A 23786-nucleotide genomic window follows, 5' to 3' on the forward strand; every position below is an offset into this window, starting at 1 on the left:
TTTTGGTCACCATTCCATATCTATAATTTGCAAAGTCCCTTCCTTCTACTACTTAAAAGTAGTAGATCATAAGGGATCTTCCATTTCTAAAGACCTACATTCCAAGGTGCCTTGACCCTGGCATTCAGTGTTCTGTGATCACAAACAAACCAGATCAACACTGAGTTTGTAATTTAAGGAGTATGGGGGAAAAATTGGTTGTGCTTCTATGGAGCTAGAGAGGTCAACACTTAAAACCTCAGAAGATAAAAGCTACAGGTATCACACAGTCCCTTCCAAGAGGGGTATTTCCACAGACTGTTTACATGGAGGAGCCTGATGTATGGGAACACATACTGAGTGGGCATGGGAATCAGAAGGCCTGAAGTCAAAACCCAGCTCCAAGGCCCATTGGGTGACTTTCTAACAACCACAGGAAGATCTGAGTTCAAGTTTTAACTCTGATACATCATGATTATGTGTGACCTTAGGCAAGTAATTTAACCTATCCGTGCCTCCAGACAAGGCTCTACAGCTCTGAATTTTAGAATGGTTGAGACATGCCTTGATAGAAGGGGTTCCTCACTAAGAAAATTCCTTACAGTGATGGAAATAAGGATAAGAGGGGCAGTGAGATAGTATAGTAGATAGAGCACTAGCCCTAGAATCAGGAGGCTCTGAGTTCAAAGCCAGCCTCAGTCACTTGCTAGCTGTGTGACTTTGGGCAAGTCATTTAACCCCAATTGATAAATTGAAGCGAGAAGAGAATAATGCTTGCTGTAATTAACCTTCCATCATCGTGAGAAGTCATACCATGATTACAGGACTTAGAAGTCACCAAGCCCAATCCTTTCATTCTGCAAATGAGAAAACTTACTATTAAACCAAAAAAGTTTAATAGTAAACTGCCCATCTTTTAAATATGAAGTAGAATTTGATCCCAGATCTTCCTAATTCCAAATCAACTGCTTTATGCATAACACCATGCTGCCTCAGTTTTCCCACCTGTAAAATAGGAAGTTGTTTCTCTAAACTATGAAGGGTCTAGATATATATCTGCTATTGTGATGATTGTGACCGGATGAATCCGGGATTAACGCACCTTGGACTTCTTTTTCCTCATTCGGTGGATGCGGGAAGCAAGTTGCACCGTAGTGAGGGTCTCTGCATAGTTGGCTGGGGAGTCTGAGATGTGGGCGATCATGGTGGTCCTGCAGTTGATGTTGCCTAGTGATTCCCTTAGGAGCATCGTCAGTTTGTTGTCTCTGCAAGACAAGGAAAGTCAATTTCAAAGCCTTCCTTATGTCCACTCATTTAACTAGAAGTGACTTTTCCATCTCTGAATCCCTCCTGCCTCCCAATTTGATAATTAATCACATTAAATACCCACTGTGAACTTATTTGCATTCATGTAACAGGATAACAGATCTAGAGTTGGAAAGGACTGTCATTTTACTGAGGCCCAGAGAAATGTTGAAGAAACTAGGCTCATACAGCTAGAAATTGTCTGAACCAGAATTTGAACTTGAGCCTTCCTGACTTCAAGTCCAGTGCTCTATCCACTATATCACTTAACTGCCTCTGTGGGAAGGCAAGGGAAGTATTAGACTTAGGATTGAAAAGAACTGAGTTCTAGTCCCAGAACTGACACCTAATAACTATGTGACCATGTTCTACTACCCCAAAGATTTCTATTACTTGTTCTATCTTATAACTATGTAACTATGAATGATTTGTTTTATTGACCCCCATAGTTCTACTTGTTCTACTGAATAACTATGTGACCAAAAACAAATCACCTGTTCTACTAATCCCATAGAGTTCTACTATTTGTTCTACCTGATAATTATGTGACCATGAACAAATCACTTATTCTACTGAACTTTGTAGATTTCTTGGGAAGAAAGTACTTGGCAAATTTCAATCATTAGAAAGGGCTGATATCGCTAATCTCATCATGGACTTTGAGAAAGGTTCTTAGAAATTACAGACTAGAGATGATGATTACCCCTCCCCTACTGACCTCAGAGCCACAAAGGGTTAGGGCTGCCAATCCTCAAAACCACTTATATTCTGTCCTGGGGAGGCACACACCCTCCAAAACCCACCCTTTAAAGATAATCAAGTCCATCCCTATCATTTTATAGCTAGACTAAAGTAACATCAAAGTGATTTGTCAAAGATCACACAAGTGACTTCAGAGTCAAAGACAGAAATGAAATTCTGTTCTTCACACTTTCCCATAAGCTAACCAAAGTCCAACCAAAACAGGCACAAAGCCAGAAAGTGATAGATGCCTGAATTGGACCAGAGATGGAACTAGTCTAGAGCATATGAGAACAAGGAGCCCCATGTTACCAGCTGCCCGATTTAACAGTAACTGGGTGGTGAGAGAGAGTACCAGGTCTAGAGACAGGAAAAACTCAGATACTTCCTAGTTGGGTTACCCAGAATAAGAACCTTAAACTCTTCCTGCCTTAATTTCCTCATCTACAAAATGGGAATCATTATAGTCCAAGGTTGTTGTGATGATCAAGTGGAATAATAATTATAAAGCAATTAGCACAGTGCCTGGCACATAATAAGTGTTATATATTGTTGTTATTATTATTAATGCTAACTGAAGCAGTGAGAACATAGTAAAACCTGTTTCTCCCTCATGTTTCTCAACTTCTTTAGAATAAACACAAAATTTTAAGCAAACCTAGAATTTCCCAAGATCTTATTCCTTCCATGCATCCCCCTGAGCTTTCTTATAAGCCTAAACTAAAGATTTGAAAAATTACTTTGGATAGCATTCAGCACTCATTTGCAAGAGGCCTGGGAAGATCAGAAAATTCATTACTTGCCTAAAGCACACTGTGAGTCATAGGATCTCAAGGTGCAAAGGGACCCTGGAAGTCTCCTAACCCAACCCACACATGAACAAGAACAATCCCTTTCTATAATATCCTCAAGTAGAGTTCGTCAAACTTCTACCTGAATGCCTCTGGTGAAGGGATATTTACTACCTCCCTGAGACATCATATTCCCACTTTAGACAGCTACAGAGTCAGGATTTTTTTTCTTTACACCAAGTCTAAATTTGTCCCTCTGCACATCTTCCCACCTACTCATTCCCCCTTTTTCCCCCCTGCCTTTTGGAGCCCAAGAGAACAAACCTAATCACTCTTCTTCATGACAGCCTTTCATATATGTAAAGGCAGTCATCACATCTCCCCTAAATCTTGTCTTTGTCAAGCTAACCATCCCTGAGTTCCTTCAATCTATCCTCATGTGGCATTCCCTCTAGTCCCATCCCCACCCTCCCTGTCCTCCTCTGGACATGCTCCAGTTTATCAACGTCCTCTCTAAGAGGTAAGGCCTGGTCTTGAAATCCAGACGTAATCTGGGACAGCAAGACAGTCTCCTCCTATCTAATCCCAGACATGATGCTTCCTTCCATTAAGGCAGCCGAAGACTAAACAGCTCCAGTGTTTTATAAGTTGTCACATCATGGCTTATATAGAGTTTACAGCCCTCTAAAATGTTCGGATCCTTTTCACATGAACTGTTAGCAATGATTAAACACAGGGTAACAGCACTCAGATTTTGAATGTCCTGAGACTCAACAGGCCAAGCTAAACCTAATCACACAAAAAAATCTGAAGGGCCAAAAGGGTTACATTTTAAGCTCAAATTTTCCTACATTTAGTGCCTATTCATATAGCAGACACCTCAAGAGAATCCTAAACCTGGAAAGAATCTAACTTAACCTCATTTTACAGATGGGGAAACTGAGGCCCAGATAAGGAAAACATGCTTACTTGACTAAAGGCCACAAACTGAATTAGAGGAAGAGGCAAGACCCAAACCCAGGAATCTCTTGATTCTTTAAACCTTTTGGTAGGAGGGAAGAGTGTGAGGATAAGAATTCCTTTGCTATTATATAATGGGATTGTTGTTAGGAGAGCACTTTGTGAATCTTAAAGTCCAAAAGAAATGTGAGCTATTATTCTTACAAGAGGAGGGCAATACCAATATACACAAAATATCCAAAGAACCAGACAAGTTAGATATTCTATGGAGAATTTATAGAAAGCCATAAATATCAATCAAACAAGATAAGAGATGAAGGAGGGGTAGGGTCCATGAAAGAGAAACTCACTTTGTTATGATCACAATCCAATTTCTACAGGAAGCCCTTTCCAATCTCTCTTAATTATAATGCGATCTCTGTTAATTATTCGCTATTTATCTTATAACTTGTTTATACATATTTGTCTGTTTGTTGTCTCTCCCATTAGATTGTAAGCTTTTTGAGATCATCTTTCTTTCTTTTCATCTCTGATGCTTAACACAAATGGCACATAGTAGGTGCATATTAAACCCTTATTAGCTGACAGATCCACAAAATAACAAGATACTATTATTATGCTGAAAACCAAGGCCTACAGATGGGTCCACAGTAAAACTAACTGGTATACAAGGGTTTTAGAGTCATTCACTCACTTGTACGGCACATGCTTTGCACCATTGATTAAGGCCAAGATCACATTGCCCAAAGCAGACAGAGACAGGCAGAGGGAACCACCAGCTTCCCGGTTTTTACTCAGCACTTTTTCACAACTCCCCAAGTCGATGAGGTGCAAACGGCTACGTCCGCCCGACACTGAAGCAAAAGAAAGAAAAGATGTAATCCCAGGAAACAGAAAAATTCTGAATACGACTGAACCAGTTTTGAAGAACTGAGCACTATTGGCCCCACCTGGATAAGAATGACAAATAAAAAGCAATATTAGCAGAACTCAGGAAGACCTGAGCTCAGATTCAGCCTCTGACACTTGCTAGCTATGTGATCCTGGACAAGTCATTTAGCCCTATTTGCCTCAGTTTCCTCGGGAGAAGGAAATGGCAAACTGTTGGGTTCTTGTTCTTTTAAAATAAGTAGAATAGTTCTCTCTGGGGGAGAAGGTAGGTTTCTCAGGGTAGGTTTTCTTGGAGACAGCCTTAATATCAGTTCAGATCGATAATTACCCCAAATGCAGCCAGCTGGTAAAAATACAAATGTTTATTTTCTCCTTCCAAAGTAGCCTGGTTAGTTGAGGTCTCTCTCTCTGCTTGGTTCCAAGAGCTCCCTCCGAATGTCTCCAAATTCAAAGGTTTTGTCCTTTTGCCTCTGCCTCTGCTTTCTTCAGCCTCCAGCCAGCACAAAGATGGAATGAATCTCTTGTCTCCTTCACTTGGGGCTCGGCCAGCTTTCTGGCGAGTCTTTCAGTGCAGGAAGTGCAGGAGCCCAGCCACCAACTACAGTGGTGTGAGATGAAGTGAATCTGGTTGTGCCTCTGAGAGAGCCTTCTCAGTCTTCAGTTCAGCTCCAACTCGTGGCTTCTTCTGACTTGATGATCTTCTCTTCATGTAATTTAGCTGAATTCTGTCCGAGAACCTCTGTCTGTTTCTTTTATATGAGAGAGAGGAATTATGGGATACGAGAGAGAGGGATTATGGGTTTCCTCCCATAGTGCTCTCTGGCCCTAAGAGCTTCAAGGGAGGTGTGAACTCACAAAATTACAGTTTACTTTGTGACTTTCCCATACTTATGAACTCCAGTGTGTAAAGGTGTAAACACAAGCCTTGTATTAATTAGTTCTACTTAGTATCTTGTTTCAGGTTCTGACCCAAAACATCTTCTTGTAAGATCAGATCAATAATCTATCAACTCTAATGAGTTAGCAGTTTGTAAAGATTCCAACAGCAAACCACTCCAGTATCTTTGCCAAGAAAATCCCTAGCAGTCATCACAAGTCAGACACGACTGAACAATTAAACAACAGCAAAACAGAACTAAATGACATTTCATTAAAACCAAGAGTGAGTCTCAGGGTTTGCTCTCAGATTGGCAAATGGATGGAACTGAACATTAGTCGAACCCAGATCTTTGTCTAAACAGAGGATTGGGCAGATGGCAGCCCATGTATCTAGCACAGTTCAAGCTCCCAGCCTCTCTTCAGATACTGACCGATGCACACTTGGAGGCCTCAATCAGAACTTAGTGTCTACAGTCTTGAGATGGATACAGTGATAATGGTCAAGAGTGTCAGCTCTAGAATACAGATCAAGTCCTACCATAAGGATTTCCTTCAAATCTAAACTTTGTCCATGACCAAGAGAATTCCAAGTCCTAGTGTTTGGTCTGATTATTCTGAGAGGTTAAGTTCGTTGAAATTCTAATACAAGGGAACACTATTGGATTAATCATGAATAAAAAGATGGTTAGAGAAATAGATAAAGAGATCAATAGAGGGATGGAGAGACAGACAAAGGGGAGAGGAAGAGAAAAAGACAGAGAAAAAGAGACAGAGAGAGACAGAGAGAGAGAGAAGAGACGAGACAGAGAGACAGAGACAGAGAAAGGAATTGAGGGAGGGAGAAAGAGAGAGAGGAAGAAGGGGAAAAGGAAGGGGAGGGAGGGGGAAAGGGAAGGAGAGAGGAAGACAGTCTCTTTCTCTCTTCCTTTCTCTCCTATGTGGATCACAAGCATAATCTTGATCTCATGCTCAATTTATGCACCTACACATACAACTATGAGGACTTTGTAGCATTCTATGTGTTTATAGCAGCCAGACACTTGTGGAAATCTTACAGAAGGTTCTAAACTTCAGAACAAAATCCAAAAAATGGGAGAAGAGAGGGATGAAAAGAGGGAAGGGAGACCTACTTCCTCCTTTGCCACACTTCTCCATCCGGTACTGGTAGATATGGAGGGTGAACAGCATGTGTGAATTCCTTCGGTCCTCTTCATCACAGTCAGCTCTACTGGTGCTTCGGGCAGCCAGTGCTGCATCCAGGAAGAAGGCAGCTTTCTCTGCACTTGGGGCCCGAAGCTCACTCTGGTTCTGAAGCTGAAAACCAAAGAGGAAGCAGCTCATTAGAGAAAGGGCTGACTGGCATTTTTTGTCAGACAGATTAAGTCTCAAGGGCTATCAGAGAAACAAATATGTACAGCCAGGGAGAGGGGATTAAAAATTAAAGGCTGTATCTTTCTTTCTTTTTAAGCTACCTTAGAAACTGTCTTAATCATCTTCAGATTAAAAAGAAGGCAAGAGAGGGAAGGGTTTGGCTTGGCTGGTGTCTGCCATGCTGTTTTTTAATACCTGTGTCCCACAAACAGGATCTTCTCGAAGGTAAACCCCAGGAGACTGGCCATCCTGAAGGCTGCCACTGGCAACGTCACCTAACAAATCCTTGAGGTTTTCATCTTTGCCGCTAATCTCTACAGCAGAAACGCGCACAGAGAACCGGGTTCCCGTCTTCTCTTTCCGCTCATTGATCAGCTTAAACAACCAAGAAATGGCACAGGGCACAATCCCCAAGCTCTGGGTGGAATGATCCTTCCCAATCATAGTATATGACTTCCCTATAGGGAGAGACGAGAAAAAAGGCTGAGCAGTTATTGTCAAGTGATGGGGAATGGAAACAGGAACTGAAGGAACCCCAATCTCAGGATACCAGCGATACTAGCCCCCGTGCTGTGAGGGAGAAAACACTCAACTCAAATGCAGCTAGCCCTTTTGTCCTTTGATCCCAGGCAGAGACTGAGCCCTTAACCATATGATTAAACCCAAGTCTGTTTTGATCACAACTCCAGTCATTGAAGAGGAATAAGCATTTATATAATGTCCTTTATTTGTTGGGGCACTGTGCTAAGCACTTTTACAAATATTATCTCATTTGATCCACACTACAACTCTGGGAAGCAAGTATTATATTACCCCATTTTACAGTTAGGCAGCCTGAGGCAAACAAAGATAAAGTAATTTGCTTAGGATCACATAGCCAATTAGGGTCTGAAAATGGATTTGAATTCAGGTCCTCCTGAATTCAGGGCAAGTATTCTATCCATCACATCACCAACTTCCTCAATGGCATTATCCTATTCCCAAGAGACATCAGGGTCTAGGGTCTATAAGTATTCATTAATCACACCCTTCCCTCTAACTCAGATTCCTCCAAATTTCCAAACTCATCTGGACTTTCTGATACATAGGGATATGGGATTTTAGAGTTAGAAGGGACCTTTAAAGACCATCTTGTCTTGGAGTTCTTAGATTTCAGGAGGTTTGTGAACTTTGATGGGGAAAAAAAAAATACTACATCTAAATTTCAATGTGATTGTTTTCTTTTGTAATTATATTTTATTTTATGCATTTAAAAATATTATTCCAAGAAAGCATCCATTGACTCACTATACTGTCAAAAGGGTCCACAGCATAAAAACCGTAAAATCTCTTCTCTAGACCATCTCATTTTACAATTGAGGCAACATATTAAAATGGAAAAATGTCCAGAAAAAGTTGAGAGACTTCATTTTCAAATCTTGCCTTCAATACCTAGCTGTGAGACTATAGGCAAATCTTTTAATTCAATTCAATATAACAAACATGTATTAAGGTCCTTTTTTGAGGTCCTGAGCTTTAGTTTTCTCATCTGTGAAATGGGAGCAAAAATAATTCTAGCATCTGTCTCATTGAGTATATCTTTGAGCATTTAATGAGATAACATGTAAAACATTTTACAAAATTAAAGCCCCATGTAAAGATCAGCTAGAGTAATGAGAATAATGCTTATGATGATGGTGGTAGGATGGAAGTGAAGCCAAGGGAAAAGGGCCCAAGGCCACAAGAGGTCAATGTGGCAAAATCAGGATTTGAACCCAGACTAAATCTGATAATTTTACAATTATTCCACAAAACAGAGCCCAGCACATTGACCCCCTCAAAGCCCCCTAAGCTCCTCAGTTTCATTATTCAACCTCCTCCCCCATTAAAGTTGAAGGTTTTAATGCTGCAGGAATAAACCTGGGAAGTTTGCAAAGCTAATTAAGAAGAAATCTCCATCTCTTTCCAGACTCCAGCTTTATTGTTCTGGGAGCTGACAGCATGTAATTATCAGACTGACGGAGTCATTAACGGAAGGAAACTGGGTGCTCACCAAGCCTGACGTGGCCAAAGCAGAATATGCAGCCATCAGCACCATTCACAACTGACTGGATTACATCTGCCACCGTCCCGGAGCACACCTCAGCCTGCAGGAGAGAAGATGTGAGGTGGGATTGGGTGAGAGTCTAATTGTCCCTGCTCACCACGTAGTCTGCCACCAGAAGTATCCCGAGATAGGCAGTTATGGGATTTCCTCCGGAACACAGAACCCAAATCTTCCCTTTGAGCAATTTGCAAGCATTCATTAAGTACTACTGTGTATCAGGTAGCTGGGACACAAAAATCAAAAGTGAGATAGTTCTTGAACGCATAGAGTTTACATTATATTTACTTGGGGGAAGGGAATGTTAGGGAACATCTATGCAGATACGTAAATATAAAATAATTTTTAAAATAATTTCAGAGGGACACTAGAATGTAAGCTTCTTAGAGGACAGGCAGAAGCTGCTTTTGCCTTTCTCTGTATCCCCAGCACTGCTTTGCACATAATAAATAATAAATAAATGCTTGTTGACTGACTGACTGACACAAAGAACGAAAAGATTGCTCTCAAGCTGAGCCCTTGAAAGGATCTAGGGAGTATTAGTGGAAAGTGTGGTTTATTATTCCATGCAGCACACACATATGAAGCATTCAAAGTAAATGCAAATATAGTCAAAGAGGAATGGCACACTCACATAATACATATGTAAACACATGTGCCTTACACATAAACATGCATAATACATGTGCTGATATTTAAAAATCAGGTTTTATATTCTTGAATCTCATGGTAAACAAGTTCTGCTTTAAAAACAAAAAAAAAAAAAAGGAGAAAGAATTTTGGGTTGCCAGGTTTATGCATGTTTTCAAGCACCATACAGTGGGAAAGGTGGAATAACTGGTCTGTGGAACAAAAAGCCACTGCTAATAACCCCAAGGTAGGAGCCAGCTTCTCTTTCCCTCCTTGTGGAAAAGTTAAATGAACCCAGACTTCTGAGTCACTTTCTTGCTATTCCTAAAGCTGGCCTTCCTAGCAGCAACAGTATTGATGGAAGTTAGAGTAAGAGATCTGGGTAAGATCCATGCATGAGCTACCATTGGGTTTTGCATAATCTGGTTCTCCTGAGTGAAGGCTCATGCAGTGAACTGGACTTCAAACTGGCTGAGGCCTTGAAAAATGACACAACTCACAAATAAGGGCTTAATAATGATAACTTCACATCACAAGGTCAATGCTTCCCTCACAATACTTTCTGAGCCCTTCCTTATTCTCTAGAGCGCTCTCATGTTAGAGATCCTGGGAACCTGGCAACAGCTTCAGACACCCAAACAGTCCAAGAAACCTCCTACTTTGTACAAGAAAACAAAAATGTTCTGCAATCTCCTTTGTACAAGAAAACAAAAATGTTCTGCAATCTCACCAGGTTTCACCACTCCCAGTGGAATGAGAAATTGCCCTGTCAGCAGGATCACATTTTGAGCCTTTGATTCTGTCTCCATCATAGGAGAATGAAAATATTCTTCTCACCACTTCCTCTAATCCCAGAAAAATATTACAAACATTAGGAACTTCTTCAAAAGGTAAGTTCCAGAGGTCCCAGCCTGGTCCTTCCTTCCCTCACTCACCTGAGCAGCATCCTGTGGGAAGACAGCATCAAAAGCAAACATCTTCGGGACTGCACCTGCAGTTCTCCGCGAGCCCCCATTGGCAGGGGAACTGGCCGCTGGGTCGTACAGCGTCACCTGTTTCTTCCGGGAATCCACTTTCAGGAAGGACATGGGCTCGGACGAGTGAGGGGCACCTGGCGACGTGCAGATCCGCACCATCACCTTCACCTGGGAGGGAGAGAAACGGGACATGGTTCTCTGGCCAAACCTTTAGCTGGGACCATTACACTCCTGGGCATTGACACTGCTCTGCTCACCAGGCCAACTCATCCACGATCCTCACCCTGAATGTCAAATACAGCAACAAGCAGACAAGGAGACGAGTATAGGAAAGCTTGATACCCTTGATCACATTCCAGATATTGAAAGGATTTTCTTTTTTAAATTTTTTTAAAAAGACAGTTTATGTAGTAAAAGGATCCAGGGAGATTAATAGTGGCATGTCCCTTAAATCCTCAGTCTCTTCTTCTGTAAATTAATATCTCTGATGTCAAATGAAATTATGTATGTAAATTGTTTTTCAAACCTTAAAGTGGGGGCAGCTAGGTGATGCAGTGGATAGAGCACCAGTCCTGAAGTCAGGAGGACCTGAGTCAAATCTGGTCTCAGACACTTAACACTTCCTAGCTGTGTAACCCTGGGCAAGTCACTTAACCCCAATTGCCTCAAGAAAAAAAAGAAAAAAAAAAAAAGAAACACCTTAAAGTATACCTAAGGGTAAGTAATAATAATAAGTAGAAATAGTAGTAGTAGTAGTAGCAGCGGCAGCAGCAGCAGCAGCAGTAGCAATCTACCAAGAGCTCATTATTTTTCTAGTGCCTAAACATTTATAAAAGGTTTTCTAATAAGGTGATTCAAGATAATTCCAATAGACTTACGATGGAAAAGTGCCATTTGTATTCAGAGAGAGAACTAAGGAGACTGAATATAGAGCAAAGCATAGGATTTTCATTTTTGTTGTTGTTGTTGTTGTTGTTGTTGTTTGCTTGGTGTTTTTTCTTTTTCACGTTTTTTCCCCTTTTGATCTGATTTTTCTTGTGCAGCATGACGAATTATGGAGATATATTTAGAAGAACTGCACATATCTAACCTATATTGGATTACTTGCTATTTTGGGGGAGGGGGAGAAGAGTTCAGAACACAAAGTTTTTCAGTGGTGAATGTTGAAAACTATTTTTGCATATATTTGAAAAAATAAAGTAGTATTTTTTAAAAAATAGGTTTTCTGAACAACAATTCTATGGACCAAGGAGTACGTGTTCTTATCTCCCTTTCATAGATGAAGAAACAGTTAGTCAAGAAACATTTGTTAAATACCCATTAAATATTACTACTGAGAGTAGAACCAAGAGAACTTTGTGCATAGCAACAACAAAATTATACAATGATCAATTCTGATGAGCATGGCTCTTTTCAACAGTGAGGTGATTCAGGCCAATTCCAATGGCCTTGTGATGGAGAGAGCCATCTGCATCCAGAGGGAGGATTTGGGGGACTTAGTATAGATCACAAAATAGCATTTTCATGTTTTTGTTGTTGTTTGCTTGTGTTTGGTTTTCTTTCTCATTTTTTTCTTTTTTGATTTGATTTTTCTTATGCATGATAATTGTGGAAACATGTATGGAAGAATTGCACATGTCTAACATATATTGGATTGTTTGCCATGTCAGGAAGGGGATAGGGGAAAAGAAGGGGAAAAATTGGAACATGGGGTTTGGGTGAATAATGAAAACTATCTATGTATATGTTTTGAAAATAAAAAGCTTCAAAAATTTTTTTTAAAGATTAAACAGAAAAAAATGTTAACACTGAGTCTGGAGAAGATCTAAATTCAAATCCAGTTTCAGATACTTAGGAACTGTGTGATCTTGAGGAAGTCATTTAACCTCTGATTGCTTCAGTTTATTAATCTGTAAAATGGGAATAACAAAACTACCTATCCCATGATTGTTGGGAGAATAAAATGAAATAACTTTGTAAAGTACTTAGTACCAAATCTGGAATGTTATGAATACAATATAGATACCATTTTTAAAAATCTTGTTTGAAGAACAGCAAGGAAGTAAATGTGACTGAGTCAAAGAGTACTTGAGGAGATAGGTATAAGGATATTTGGGAGGTGGGAAGATTATGAACACCAAGCATAGGATTTTTCATTTGATCTATAGGTGATAGGAAACTAATAAAGTTTATAGAGAAGGGGGATGGATTGGTTAGAATTTAGAGATCATTTTGACAATTAAATGAGAAATGGGTTAGAATGGGGAGAGATGTGATAAGAAAGCCAACCAGCAGACTATTGGTAACAATGTCAGGGAAAAGAAGCAATGTACAAAGTCCAGATGATAGTTCTGTCTTTGTGAAGCTTATAATCTAATATGGGATAAAAAACAGAAGTAATTATAAAATAGTTCATTTTAAGTGCAATGGAGGACTGAGCTCTATATTAATTCTTTCTTCCTCTATAATTAATTCTATATTGTAAACTCTTTGAGGGCAAGTCTTTTTGCCTTTCTTTTTATCTCCAGTGCTTAGTAAAGTGCCTGGCACATAGTGGATATTTAATAAATTCTTTGTGACTGACTTATTGACTGAAGGGAAGCGTTGGGGCCAACTCAGGGATCAATGTAGACTCCAAAGAGAAGCCAGCATTGGAGGGTAGGCTTTAAGGAGAAGTAGGAGCATGGCAGGAGGAGACGAGTGATCACAAGTAGGAAAAAAGAAGGAAAAAAGAAAGGAAATTACAGAAGGGCATTCCAGTGGATACATTGCATTGGAGCAGCCAGCCAGAATGCTTGAATAGTAGGAAGAAAACCAGCAATTCAAAGTCTCAAGATTTGGGACTTGATAATCAGCCCTACCCCTTGTGTGTGTGTGACTTTGGACAAATTTTCCCATGTTCCTCCTCTGTGAAATGATTGGGTTGGATCAGAATATCTCTAATATCCTTTCCTATGATCCTGTGGCCCCAGTGATTTGTGACAGCTGCCTCTCCCCAGACCATTCCAGTGAAATTACAATGAGGTTGTATCTGTTGGGGAAGAGGGGGAGGAGAGGGTGTGGTTGCACCCCGGCTTTTAAAGGATTTTAGTGAGAGTAAAGACTAGCTTTCTCCAAGAGTCAAAAAGGCAGCTTCCTCCCCCTCTTTGGCCGCAGGCAGTGCCTCAAGGAAGGAAGGAGAAACAGAAAGAGACCGAATTCTAAAGCTAGAGACAGTGACCTTACAACAGGGACCCCGCCTCCTCCCCATCCTGCCACTCCAAAGCAGAGGCAGGAAGGGAGGAAGCTGTCTCATTCAGGCTTCTATAGATTGGGCTGTCAGGCACGCTCTCTCTGCGCTGGATCATTAGGATGTACAACTAAGAGGATATCTCTGGGTACAGCTCTTTGTGCCCGGGAAGAAAGAGGATTCATTCAAATCATCAGCCAGCCTGAATGCTCTCCAGAAGGCTTAACAAGACCCCCAGAGCCCTAAGGCCATCTGCTGCTTAGGCCAGGGCTGGCACAGACACCCAGCAGCCTCACTTAACAACAGAATAAATGCATTGGTGGGGAGAGTTGCTGGATGAGGCTACCTAGAAAGTCAATTTCTGCGTATTAAGCCATATTTTCATATCAATTTTTGTTGCAAAATTGGAGATGTGCTCCTTGGGGGACAAATATTTCTAACTTTGTTCAAAAGCTTGGAGAATAGTTGACTCTGGTGGCAAAGTGACGGATTTGGAATAGAAGGATCTGGATTCAAATTATGACTGTCACTTAATTTATGTGATCTTGAATAAGTCATTCTACACTCTTGTGGGTCTTAATTTCCTTAACTGTAAAATGAGGTATTTGCATTAAATGACCTCTACCTCTAAGATCCCTTCCAACTCTAATTCTATGCTCCCATGATCTTCTTGTCCTTTCTTATCCAAACACAACAATTCATGTCAACTCTACCTCTGTAGAATCTTATTCTGACAACTGTCTCATTACTTTAATTACCATCTACCTGTACTATTTTAGCAACCTCCTTACAGACCTTCCTATCTCCCCTGTCTTTTCTTCCAATCTGTCCTTCATGCCCCTGAAGTAAAATTTTTCTCTCTCTTTCCTTCACTCAAAAGTTCTCACTTGCTCCCTCCGGAGTACAAGTCAAATTTCTCTAAGTCACATTCACAGGGCCCTCCAAAATCTGGCGTTATTATCCTTTTCCCCACCTCCTCCATTCATTCAATACATTGTTCTCTATCCCCCGCAAAAATCCTTTCATTTTTATTCTGCTATCTTTGCCTTTCCTTTAGACTATCCTATACTTGGAATGTATGGGGTGTTCTCAGGGAGGAATGGCTCTGGTGAAAGGGCTTGCTGAGCCCTCTTCTGGGTTACTCATCCACCTTTGGTGTCCACCTTCACCAACTCTCACCTGTGGCTTCAAGAAGCTGTAGCATGTATAGAAACCACACCATCAAGGCAGACAGGCTAAACGAGGTTGGGGGTAACCTACAATCCTCAAACCTGTCAGTGAGTTAGGAGCATTCTACCCCTACCATGTGAAGGCTGTTCCTGGTAGAATGGAAAAATGAGAACATTTGCATCTATTGGCCATGAAGGCAACTGAAGAAGATGCTGTGGAGTGCTCAGGGCTTGGTCATACATCAAAGACACATCACTGTATCCCATGTCGACACAAGAAGACCAACAGTCTTCTTGACTTTTGTCTGCCCCTGAACTTCAGTGAGTCAGGAAGAGAAAATGAGTCTGACAACTTACCGAAACTGATTCACTTAATTCCAATTCACAATTAAATCCAATTGGTTTCTTCAAAAACAAAGGATGAACAAGAACATATCTGGGATTTCCTTCATATCCTTCCCTCACTTTCTACTGAATATTCATCCTTTAAAATCCAACTCAGTCAATTCCTACATGAAATTTTCCCTGATTCCATTCCCCCCCCCAAAAAAAAAATCCCCAAATCCTAAGGCAGAAAGTATTCTGCCGAAAATCTCACTTAGCATTTGTGCACCTAAGTCACAAAGTAAATTACTGTTGGAACATCTTCTAATTCCAAGTCTAGTGTTCTTTCTACTGTACCATATCACATCTCCAACTCTTCATGACCCTATTTGAGGCTTTTTTGGCAGAGATACTAGAGTGGTTTGTCACTTCCTTCTCTAGTTCATTTTACAGATGAGGAAATTGAGACAAATAGGGTTAAGTAACATGGCGAGGGTCACACAGTTTGTAAGTATAAGACCAGATTTGAACTCAGGAAGATGAGCCTTCTTAATTCCAGGTTCAGAACGCTATCTACTACATCATCTAGCTAACCATCCATTGCCCCTCACATGTTGACTTAATATATGGATGAGCCACAGGCTTCAATAATTAGGTGGCCCCTCAACAGCTAATCCACAGACAAAGGGAATCCCTACTATAACATATATATATAAGTTGTCATCTATCTCTGCTTAAAGACATCTAAGGAGAGGAAATTTCATGGTAGTCCATTTCATTGGATGTATGAATAATTCAGAATGGAATAGCATGAAGTAGGCATTCCACAATAGCACATGCATACCACAGATACTGATGCATTTATAAATTCAGTAATCAGTTCTGATCAGGCTATAAAGAACCCAAGAATCAGGAGCCCTGGATTAATTTTTCCACTATTCTCTCATTTAATATTCCTAATCAGCTTTGTGAAGAAGTTGAAGAAAAGGTTTTTATCTTCACTTTACAAAGGAAGAAGAGAATTAAGCCAGAGACATGATAGAATCATAGATCATAGATGTTAAGCTGAAAGGAACATGAGAGATCCTTGAGTCCAATCCCCTCAGTTAACATATAAGAAAACTGAGAGAGAAAATAAAATTTGTCGAATTATACAGCTATTAAGTTTCTGAGACAAGATTTGAATTCAGATTTTCCTGATTTTAAAGTCCATCTTTCTATCCATTAGCTCACTTAGCTGTGAAGCATCAGCCCAACTCAGTGCCTCTTGTAAGCAGTCTGTGCACAAAGAGCAGAGGAGAAGAATTAGGCTCCATGATATTCACTGATAGCTCTTGAAGTTCTAAGGCTCTTTCATTCTAGAGAATCCATATAGATATGGATTCTTGTTTCTGCTGCCAAGATTTAGGTTGTATTAATCTTGGGTTAGTTACTCACAGTAATAGTAACTCTACAGTAACTAAAGAAGGTCTGAATTCAGAGGTAGAAGTTTCTGTGGGCTGAGATGGTACAGGAAGGAGGTTGAAATTTTAAGTTGGGCCTTGAAGAAATCATAGAACTTGGAAAAGGGTAGAAATGTTAGGAAGCATGAGAGGTTGGGATAAGCTGGACAGTGTCCCAAAGAGCACAACCAGCATGATGAAGACGGATTCAAATCATGAGAAGGAGTGGAAAGTAGTAAGCATTTATACAGCATCTATAATGTACCAAGCACTATTTGATCTTCACAACAAGAGAACTGAGGGTTGTTTAGTTCAGTGACGAGGGAACCTGACTATTTTTTTTAAGTATTTAAAGAGCAGCTTTGGGAAGAGGGATTCAACCTATTCTATTTGACCCTAGAGACCAGAATTTAAAGCAATGAGTAGAACCAATAGAAATATAAAAGTCCAATATAAAACAAAAAAATTTCTGTGTGATAGCAAAGAACTACAGCCAGAGTAAATGCCAATCAATCAAGGAATGAGTAGAAAGAAAGAAAGAAAGAAAGAAAGAAAGAAAGAAAGAAAGAAAGAAAGAAAGAAAGAAAGAAAGAAAGAAAGAAAGAAAAAGAAAATAAAAGAAAATGGGCTTTGAATGCAATGTAATATTTTTGACTAAAATAAGAAAGTCAGAAAAACAATGGGAAAATTTGTGTGACCTAATACTGAATGAAATATGTAGACTCAGGACAACAATATTCATAATGACTTCAGAAATGCAAATGAAATGATCACTGAGTAACTGAAAAGAAAAAAAAAAGAGAATAATGGTACTAGGGAATCAATAATGGAACATAATCCTTCTCCTCTTGGCAAGTGTAAGGAATGATGACAAAAGCAGAACGGTGAGTATGCCATCAGATGCAATCACTGCATTGGTTGTTTTTGCTTAATTGTTTTTCTTTGTTAACCTAGGTTTTCCTAATTCTAAGGTCTTTTCTCTATCCACTATGCAACATTGTTTCTCAACTTATCCATGTCTCTCCTAAAATGTGGTAAGCAGACTAGATTTACATGTATAACCTATAACCTATATAGCTGCTTATCATTTCAGGGAGGGGGAAAGAGTGAGAGAGAAAATTTGGAACTTAATTTTTTTTAAATTGAAGGTTTAAAAATGTCTTTACCTGTAACTTGGAAAATTATATTATTTGGAAAAACAAACAAACCAAAGCTAGACTCAAAACCCCTTATGTAGTCTTGATAAGGGAAAAAGACAGCAGTCCTATCACTTCCCTCCCTCTGGAAACTAGATTTTATTAAGGAAACCTAAAATCACATTCATTTTATTGACAGCAACATGGCACCAAAAACTCTTAGTCCACTAAGAACTTCTAATTCTTTTTCACATGAACTGCTGATAATCCAGGTCTTCCTTTCCCCTTTGCTCTAAGGAAGTGAGAAGTTTCACCAGAGTAGACTGATAAAATGACAAAAAAGGGATTGAATGGCATAGAGAAAGGGACAAGGATGGAGGATGGAGACAGAGTCAGGACAATCCTTAACTGACCCAGTGGTGGTAAGAGTTCTATGGAGACCTCAGCATATATCAACACTGCTGAATTTTTAAAAAATGAAAAATAAAGATCAAAGATCCAAATCCCCAGTTGTCCCATGGCCCTATAGCTAATGATATCAATAAACAAACAAATGGAGTATGCTCTGAAGCCCCAATATAATCACCACCTCTACAGATAGCAAAACATAATCACACAAGCAGCTCTTTGAGATTTACAGATGAAAGGTGCCCTAAGGGCAAAATATGAGGCTGTTTGTTATTATTCCACTGATAGAATTTGCAACTACCTGGGAAACGGTATAGAAGACATAAGGGAGAGGGAAGTGTTGACCTCAGTAAGAATCTGATGGTGTTCTTTGGTTTTATTTTACAAAAAAAAATATATATACATATATATATATATATATATACACACATACATATATACATATATATATACACACATACACATACACAACACATTTTTAGATTTAACATATATTAATAACAACATTTTCCCCATCACTTTTTAAAATCTAGACAATCAACAAAACAATAAGTCTCGTCCTGATTTATAGCCATTTGCTGATTGCTGATTTCCCAGGTGTAAATGCTCACACTGAAAATTTAATGATTATGTTGAGCTGGCTCCAGCACACCCCTTCCTGAGCTAAAAGGCTATGGTTGTGGGTTTGTTCCCTACACTAGGCCAGGCAACTTTGCTGGGTTTCTTAGCCACAAGGGAAAATGTACAAAAAGCAATTCCTGAATGCAACTATCCTTCCATCAAAGGTATGCATTGGCCCTAGATCTGAGCTAAGGACCATAATTAGATTGAAATGTAAGCCAAAACCTAAATCTCTAGAAAAAGTTCACTATCTACCCCTTTCTCAATGTTCATTTACTTATTCTTTCATTGTCATCTGCTTCTTGACCCCCTACTTTATTATTATTGCTATATATCCTAGAAGTTACTAGTCCAAAATCCAAAAACCAAGACTTCAACTGATTTTTCTAACATTTGTTACCATCCCCTTCACCTGAATGCTTTTCCTTCCCTCAGTTTCCAGGACACTGATCTCTCCTGGTTCTCTTCTTTGATTTCTCCTTCTTTTCATTATTCTTTTCAATCTCAAAGCATGTATATCCACTTGGCTTTGTCATAAGCTCATCTCTTTTCCCTTTATCCTCTCTCAAATAATGCTCTTTCTCATCACCTCTCATATTTCTATTTTTTCAATAGTATTTATTTTTCCAAAAACATTCATTTTTGTAAAACTTTGTGTTTCAAATTTTTCTCCCTCTTTTCTTTTACTTCTCTCCTCCCCAAGATAGCAAGTAATCTAATGTAGATTAAATATATGACATTCTTTTAAATACATTTCCATATTTGTCATGTTGTATAAGAAAAATCAGATCAAAAGGGGAAAAAACATGAGAAAAGAAATGCACACTCTCTATAATTCTCTCTCTGGATCTCATAGATTCTATTACCATCTCAAAACTAATGAACTTTAAGTATACATCCCTAGGGGCAGTTAGATAATACAGTGGAGATACATTGTTGGTGGAACTGTGAATACATCCAGCCATTCTGGAGAGCAATTTGGAACTATGCTGAAAAACTTATCAAACTGTGTATACCCTTTGATCCAGCCGTATTACTACTGGGCTTATATCCCAAAGAGATTTTAAAGAAGGGAAAGGGTCCTGTATGTGCAAAAATGTTTGTGGCAGCCCTGTTTGTAGTGGCCAGAAACTGGAAACTGAGTAGATGCCCATCAATTGGAAAATGGCTGAATAAATTGTGGTATATGAATATTATGGAATATGATTGTTCTGTAAGAAATGACCAGCAGGATGATTTTAGAAAGGCCTGGAATGACTTACATGAACTGATGCTGAGTGGAATGAGCAGGACCAGGAGATCATTAAATACTTCAACAACAATACTATATGATGATCAATTCTGATGGACATGGCCCTCTTCAACAATGAGATGAACCAAATCAGTTCCAATGGAACAGTAATGAATTGAACCAGCTACATCCAGCGAAAGAACTCTGGGAGATGACTGTGAACCACTACATAGAATTCCCAATCCCTCTATTTTTGTCCACCTGCATTTTTTATTTCCTTCACAGGCTAATTGTACACTATTTCAAAGTTTGATTCTTTTTGTACAAGAAAATAACTGTTTGGACATGTATACATATATTGTATTTGACTTATACTTTAACATATCTAACACGTATTGGTCAACCTGACATCTAGGAGAGGCGGTGGGGGGGAGGGGACAAGTTGGAACAAAAGGTTTTGCAATTGTCAATGCTGAAAAATTACCTCTACATATATCTTGTAAATAAAAAGCTATATAATAAAAAAAATTTTTTAAATAGATAATACAGTGGATAGAATACCAGCCCTGAAGTCAGGAGGACCTGAGTTCAAATTTGACCTCAGACACTTAACACTTCCTTGTTGTATGACCTTAGGCAAATCACTTAACCCCAATTGTCTCATCAAGGAAAAAAAAAGTATACATCTATCCCTAATTTTTCTCCTGAACTGTAGTCCTGCATCTCCAACTAGAATCTTAACTTGAACACTCCTCCTCAAGCTCCTCCTCAAACTTCTCCTCAAATTCAACATATCCAAAACAGAACTCATCACCTTCCCCTCCAAATACATACCTCTTTTCAAGTCCTTCCTTCTGCTACTGGTACAGTAATACATAGCCTTGAACTCTTTAGTCACCTTTTACTTTTCTCCATCTCTCTTTTACTTTCTATATATAGTTAGTAGCAAAATCTTGAAGATTTTATCTCCACCACATTTCTCAAATTTGTTCTCTTCTGTCCACTCTCCCAGCTACCATGCTGTTTCAGGCAATTTCAATTCTCACATGGACTACTATAATAGTCTCCTAACTGCTTTCAGACTTTCCTCTCTCCAATCACATGGCAGTCAAGATAATTACCCAAAGAAACTGAACTGACCCTGTCACTCTCCTGATCAGTGGCTACCTATTACACCTCGGACAAAATACAAGAGTCCTTAACCTAACATTTCAAGTCTTATGTAATCTGGCCCCAGCCTATTATCCAGCCTCACTGGTTTCTTAAATGAGTTTTTATGAAAAAAAGTTTGACAGCTATCCCTAGTACCCTGACAAAAGTAATAATCAGTTGTGCAATGGGAACCTGAGCCACAAATGGGAATTGGAATATGAAGGGTAATTCCAGAGAAAGTATTATACTTAGCAATCTAGATAACCCTAACACTAATCATAGAAGATCACTTCATGCCTTTTATTTATCTGTTACCTGTTCTTGTTTCCATCTTCTGTATACTTCTTCTCCCTAAATCTAAATTGCTTGATGGATTTTCTATATCTCCACTCTGGTCTCTTGGCCTCAGAATCTTAAACTATGGATTGCAACCCCATATACAGATCTTATAACTGAAATGTGGGCAGGAAGACCACAAGAATTTGATTTATTATCAGTAAATATTTGATTTAATGCCTATTTTAAAACCTATATATCCAGTCATATAAAAACTTCTTGGGAAAACAAAAAGAATTACAAGTGAAAAAAGTTTTTAAAGCCCTACTTTATACCACTCTCCTGTCCTTATTAGCTCATCTTTGCATCTTCAGAAGTTAATTCTAGAGAGCTTCCCATTCCTCTGAGGCTGACTTCCTCTATAGATTTAAGCCACAGAATCCTATTTCTCATTTTGCCAACTCAATCAATTTAATAAGTACCTGCCATGTACCAGGCAGTCTGATAGCACTGGAGATACAAATGCAAAGAATGAAATCATCCCCAATAGAGGATATCTGTCAACTTATGCCCAGTTTTCCTTCTCTATCACAAATGTTAAGATGGAACAGTAGTAAGCCCTGCCTCTAACAGAGAGGGCAAGTTACTTAATTCTTAGTGCCCCAAGAAACAACTTAACACTGCAGAGAAGTTGTAGATTTGCCTTAATAGAGGGAATTTCTACACTGGGAATTTCTTATTCCAATGAAATAATAATTTATTCCAAAAATTGTACTGGGAACTGTGTTAGCTGCAGGGGATACACTAACAACAACAATAACAACAAGTAAACAAAATAGTCACTTTATAGCCCATCTTCCACAAAGTTCTCATCATTTCTAGTTGGATAAACAATTCTGCCTTCATAAAGGTCCAGAAGGGTAGTTTCCTTCATTGCTTCCTCCTCCATTTGAAAGATGAAATTACCATTAAGGCAAGTCAAAAATGTATTCAATGCTCTGCTTTTGGCAGAGGGAATTTCAGAAGATATCTGAATAAATGAAGATTTCCAATACTATTATATTATCCCACTGTCATCTTTACGATCAATTTCCTAAATTCCTCAGCTCTTTAAGACTTTACTCTCTCACAGAAGGCATACAACATCTACACATGTAACATATGATATAAGGGAGAATGGGATGAAGGCAAAGTCAAAGTCTAAATGAAATAAAATGCACCAAGAGAATTTGAGAGGTCAGTTCAAGTCTCCACATTTCTTCTTCCTTCTGCTCAGTGCTATGCTAAGGAACACTGCGGTCAAGAGAAGGGGAAAAAAAGTCGTTTCTGGTTCCTTCAAGGCATCCCAGTGAGGCATTTAGAGTGAGAAGACTGGATTTGAATCCAAACTTTGCCTCTCAATAGCTGTGTAAACTCAGGCAAGCGCCTGAAACATTGTGGGCTTCAATGCCCTCATTTATAAAATGAAGTCGCTTCCAGATCTATGATTCCAATCCCTCAGAAAGCTCCCAGTCTAGACTTACTTTAGAAATTTTTGAAATTAAGTAAGACATACACTGCTGGTGCACTCCAGGAGAACTCAATAAATTTCCATCGATTTCCATACGCATTTCCCAAGTATCCAGGACTATCAATGAATTTATTCACAAGCTTTAATCTAGCATGTTTTAAAAGCATGAGAAGACATGATTATCTTCATTCCACACCAGGCACGCGGCTGATTCCAGAAATTCTTCTCCATTTCCGTAACAGCACAATAGTCAATCCTCATATCCTGTGACTGAATAAAGAACTCAGCCCATAGCAATAAAGATCATGAGAGCATGTTGGCAGGGGCATTTCAGATACCCCTGAAATCTGTATCGAAAGCCAAAGATACCCAGAGAAATTCATCTTGTGCAACACACGCCCACAATTGGCTGTTCAGGCAGGTTTGTAAAGCAAGCTTATTTAGTCACAAACCATTCTGAATTAAGACTTCTTACCATCAAATTACCCGATTTCATTTTCCACTGGAGAATGCCACCGTCCATTTTCCAGTGGAATCTCTTATTTCTCAACTACAGCGTAAATCAAATTACCAAAGTCTTATTTCAGAGCCAATATTTTTCATGGATTTAATTGTAAGTGACAGATATATAACCCTTGCAAAATTGGTTTACTGTGGATAGTTCTTACAAGCCCTCCATAC

The 23786-nt window shown here is 39.2% G+C and overlaps 1 protein-coding gene across 1 annotated transcript in view; it reads right to left on the minus strand.

Annotated features, from left to right (window-relative positions):
* Positions 1-23786, minus strand: part of KIF26A (kinesin family member 26A) — a 168535-nt gene that overhangs the window by 12806 nt on the left and 131943 nt on the right. The window contains exons 6-11 of the mRNA XM_051978274.1: positions 10566-10775; positions 8950-9043; positions 7113-7375; positions 6677-6860; positions 4471-4630; positions 1082-1244 (exon numbers count right to left, since the gene is read on the minus strand). Coding sequence (XP_051834234.1) covers positions 1082-1244; positions 4471-4630; positions 6677-6860; positions 7113-7375; positions 8950-9043; positions 10566-10775 — 1074 coding nt within the window. The remainder of the gene's footprint in view (positions 1-1081; positions 1245-4470; positions 4631-6676; positions 6861-7112; positions 7376-8949; positions 9044-10565; positions 10776-23786) is intronic.

This window comes from Antechinus flavipes, chromosome 2 (genome assembly GCF_016432865.1).
Source record: "Antechinus flavipes isolate AdamAnt ecotype Samford, QLD, Australia chromosome 2, AdamAnt_v2, whole genome shotgun sequence".
NCBI lineage: Eukaryota > Metazoa > Chordata > Mammalia > Dasyuromorphia > Dasyuridae > Antechinus > Antechinus flavipes.